At 39.9% G+C, this 4,418-nt stretch overlaps 1 protein-coding gene across 1 annotated transcript; it reads right to left on the reverse strand.

The window, feature by feature from the left end:
• Positions 1-871: 871 nt before the first annotated feature.
• LOC115791269 (myosin-9-like) lies at positions 872-2,602 on the reverse strand. Its single transcript, XM_030745453.1, has 2 exons — positions 2,444-2,602; positions 872-1,848 (listed from the first exon to the last, which is right to left on the reverse strand). Exon 2 carries the CDS (start codon positions 1,838-1,840, stop codon positions 980-982), a length of 861 nt encoding a protein of 286 aa, XP_030601313.1. The 5' UTR covers positions 1,841-1,848; positions 2,444-2,602; the 3' UTR covers positions 872-979.
• Positions 2,603-4,418: the final 1,816 nt, after the last annotated feature.

The following is a 4,418-nucleotide window of genomic DNA, read 5'->3' on the forward strand; positions in this document are numbered from 1 at the left end:
GGCGGATCCGGTCCAGAGTCACTTTACTATCTGGGGTGGTATATGATGAATGTGTTTGCAAAGAAAACAAAAGAATTAAATGAGATTTGAAGTGTTAAAAAATGCAATTTCAAAGCAGTTTTTGTGGAGACACTTGATAGGATCAGTAAATACTGTGATAAACAACTGTGAATAAAATGAGTTGTACACCATCAATGGAGCCACGAGGACCTACACACAAAAACATGAGTTAGTGCTTCCTCTCGTCCTGTTGTACATACTGACAGAAACCTCTTTAGTTTAGTTTGCTTTTATTCACAACATGAAGAGAAAAAATACAAAACAGTTTTTAAAAAGGAAACTTAACAACTAGAAAAAGATGAAATATGAAACAATGTGAAAAAAAGGAAACCTAATAACTAAATAAAATTGGAACTTTAACAGCCAAAAAGGAAACTTATCAACTAAAAACTGGAACTTTGACAACCAAAAAAGGAAACTTATCAACTAAAAAACTGGAACTTTGACAACCAAAAAAAAGGAAACTTAACAACTAAAAAACTGGAACTTTGACAACCAAAAAAGGAAACTTAACAACTAAAAAATATGAAACTTAATAACTAACTAAAACAGGAACTTTAACAATTGAACAATATGAAACTTAAGAACTAGAAAAAAGGAAAACAGGGAGATGTGGAAAGAGAGGGAAAGAGAGAAAGAGAGAGAAAGAGAGAGAAAGAGAGAGAAAGAGAGGGAAAGAGAGGGAAAGAGAGAGAAAGAGAGAGAAAGAGAGGGAAAGAGAGAGAAAGAGAGGGAAAGAGAGAGAAAGAGAGGGAAAGAGAGAGAAAGAGAGGGAAAGAGAGAGAAAGAGAGGGAAAGAAAGGGAAAGAAAGGGAGATTAGGAGTGAGAAAGAGAAAGGGGTGGTAGGAGGAGAGGGAGGGAAGGATGAGGAGAAGGAGGAAGGTGAATTCACATCTTGTTAGTTTTTTTCTTCTTCTGTTACTGCTTTAGCTCTTTAAGTCTGTTAATTATTTTCTGCTCTCCCTCTTGGACTTTTGCTTTCAGCTTCCTTTTTGCCACTTTCGTTTTCTCTTTTAAAGTCTTTTTGGCATCCTTGTGCTGCTGTTTCAGCTGTTTCAACGCTGCTTTATGTCCTTTCTCTGTGTCTTCAGTCTCCTCCAGGGTTGTCTCTATAAAAATGTCTAGTTTCGCGTCCATTAGTTCCTGTTGTGTTGCCAATAAAGCTTGTTTCAGGTCTTCTATTTCTGTTCTTGCTACTTGAAGTTGTTGTCTCTTTTCTTCCAGTGCTTCTTGGAATCCCAACAAGTCCTTATTTAGATTTTCCAGTTCTTTTTGGGCCGTTAGTTTTGCCTCTTTTTCTGGTTTTAACATTTGCTGCATTTCCAACAGTTTATTTTTTATAGTTTGTATTTCCTCCTCGGCCTGCTCTCGTCTTCTTCTCTCCTCTTCTAAAATGCTCACCTCTGAAAGTTCCTTACTAACAAGTTCTTCTTTGGTTTTTGCATTTTCATAGTCAATTTTTCTCTCCTTTTCAACATATTCCAATGCTTCTTCCAGGGCTTCTTGTACCTCCAGCAGTTTTGAATTTATATTCTCTGCACACTGTTTTTTCTTCCTCTCTACTTCTAATTCTTTCTTTACCTCTTTTAGTTCCATTAATCCCTCCATTTTTCCTTTTGTTTCATCTTCCAGGAGTTGCTGCAGTTGATTAAAATCCTCCTTGAGCTTGGTATGTTCGAGCTGCAGGGATTTAAAGCCCCAGCACAGGGCAATAAGCTCAGTGGTTGTGGTGTAAGGTGGGCCGGTCACCAGTCCTGGTCCAGAATTTTGTCTGTTCATTGTGGCTTCTTCACCAAGAAATGAAGCAACAGATAAAGACAGAATTATTAGCCTCCCATGAAAATGTTTTTTTTTTTTAAAAATGCTGTTACAGTTTCTTCTCAATCGATTTGGAGCAGTTCTCACAGCAGAGATAATCATGGTGATCAGGAATTAACATTTCTCATTGTTTTTATACACTACTGTTGTTCATACACATGCTTCACTACTGAGCATATTTGTTACTGTGTTGATGCACTTCTCACTCTAATCCTAAAACTCATTTAAACAGTTTGCACTTTTCTCATTCACAACTCTCCATCTCTCATTTTCCTGAATACTGCCCAGCATTGTGTTAGTGTTTCAATTAAATGACCTCAAACTTTTTTTCAGACCAACCAACCAACAAGTGTACCTAATAAAGTGTCTGCTGAATGTATGTAGCATAGCTTTATGGACTATACATTAAGTATTAAGTACTTAATGTACATTAAGTACTATACTTTATGGACTAACTGCATTAAGAGGGGTGAAAATCACATTTCTGCTGTGAGAACTGGGCCAAATCAACTGAGAAAAGTTTTAATCAGAGGAAGAAGTTTGTAAAAGAGGAAATGAGGCTACCTTGCAGACGTTATGAGCAGAGTCAAAGTGTGTTTCTGTTCCAACTTTAAATGCTGTGCAGAGATGTCTGTTGTCTCGTAAGCTGTCTGTTGTCTCGTGAGCTGTCTGTTGTCTCGTGAGCTGTGTCTTGTCTGGTGAGCTGTCTGTTGTCTGGTGAGCTGTCTGTTGTCTGGTGAGCTGTCTCTTGTCTGGTGAGCTGTCTGTTGTCTGGTGAGCTGTCTGTTGTCTGGTGAGCTGTGTCTTGTCTGGTGAGCTGTCTGTTGTCTGGTGAGCTGTCTGTTGTCTGGTGAGCTGTGTCTTGTCTGGTGAGCTGTCTGTTGTCTGGTGAGCTGTCTGTTGTCTGGTGAGCTGTCTGTTGTCTCGTGAGCTGTCTGTTGTCTGGTGAGCTGTGTCTTGTCTGGTGAGCTGTCTGTTGTCTGGTGAGCTGTGTCTTGTCTGGTGAGCTGCCTCTTGTGTGGTGAGCTGTCTGTTGTCTGATGTGTTGTGTTTTCCTAGTTTGAAAAGTGCTGAAACTAAGCGATGCAGTGACATCAGAGTTCACTTTTGAAATTTGTAACATGCCCCGCCTACATAGAACACCATTGTCAGGTGCTTCTGTTGCCTAGCAACAACAGCAGTTACTGACCAATGGACATAGTCAAAATGGTAACATTATTGAGGTTTGTTTCATCCATCCATTTCCTTCTAAATCCCAGCAGTCATAAGGCGAGAGGCAGCTCACACCCTGGTCAAGTCACCAGCCTGTCACAGGGCTAACACACAGAGACAGACAACTCTTCACACTCACACCTGTGGGCAATTTAGAATCACCATTTAACCTAACTCTACTAACTACATGTCCTCGGACCATGGGAGAAAACCAGAATGCTCACAGGAAACCCACAAACACATGGGACAACATGCAAACTCCACACAGAAAGGTGCAGGCCGAGGTGGACTCGAGCCCAGGACCTTGTTGCTGTGAGGCAACAGTGCTAACCACTGCACAATCCATGTGTTTCATGATTACTTGGATGAGGACAAAACTACAGGTTAGAGCAACTAACTAGTGACCTGCAGGTTGCTGGTCTGAGACTCTGGCATCTCCTCTCTCTGACATGCTTGTAAACATTCCCTGACAACAATAAGGATGATAAACACCTGACCAAAGCAACATTTATGACACTAAATGTTTCAGTGCCCGTGCAGCAGCTGTAGGATGGTTTATATGTATAATATACGCACATCAATATTTTACTACCTACCTGTGTAAGGCAAAAATTAGAAGAACTTGACAATGTGGAATATGCTTTTTCAGTTGTTAAGGAAGTGAGATTTTTACACACACAATGTACACTTAACACATCTGATGACCACCTCCATGCATTCTGCCTCTGTCCACCAATACAAAACATCTGGAAAGGAATAATCACCAAACTTTCTCAAACCTCCGTCCCCTTGGCAACCACTGTGTCTTGGAGGTGAATGCACTCTTGTGTAGCGTAAATGAAATCTCCGGTCATAAGCAGTGTTTTCTGCGCTGTGTTGTTGAAATTGAGCAGAATAACATGAGACACAATTAGTTAATCTGGGTTTGCTTTTAATTGGGATATTTTGCAATGAGCAGACAGACATTAAACGTAGCGGTGACGGGTTTAAAGGCTGGCGAAAGCCTCGAGCTCTGAGGGGGGAGAGAAGCTAGAGAATTGATGCTCCAGCATTGTGTAACCCAGTGTTAAAAACACAAGCAAGAATGACTGAGTATTGATTTAATATCTTATTCTACAATGAGATTAAAAAGTAATAAGTCAATATTTAAAAACAAGTTCCTAAATAAGTTTATAAATATATGTAAAAAGTGTTAAAAATCTTTTAAAAATTGTGCAATACACCTTTAATAGTGGTTTTAGTGATGGCTTGACCATCACTAAATACCATCACTGATATCACATCAGCCAATAAGGTTGGTTGTCCCGCCCTCCCGCTACGTGGTGCA

This window comes from Archocentrus centrarchus, chromosome 13 (genome assembly GCF_007364275.1).
Source record: "Archocentrus centrarchus isolate MPI-CPG fArcCen1 chromosome 13, fArcCen1, whole genome shotgun sequence".
Lineage (NCBI taxonomy): Eukaryota > Metazoa > Chordata > Actinopteri > Cichliformes > Cichlidae > Archocentrus > Archocentrus centrarchus.

Bases quoted from the DNA above. Each gene is read 5' to 3' on its own strand.
- LOC115791269 (XM_030745453.1), bottom strand. From the start codon at position 1,840: ATGAACAGACAAAATTCTGGACCAGGACTGGTGACCGGCCCACCTTAC.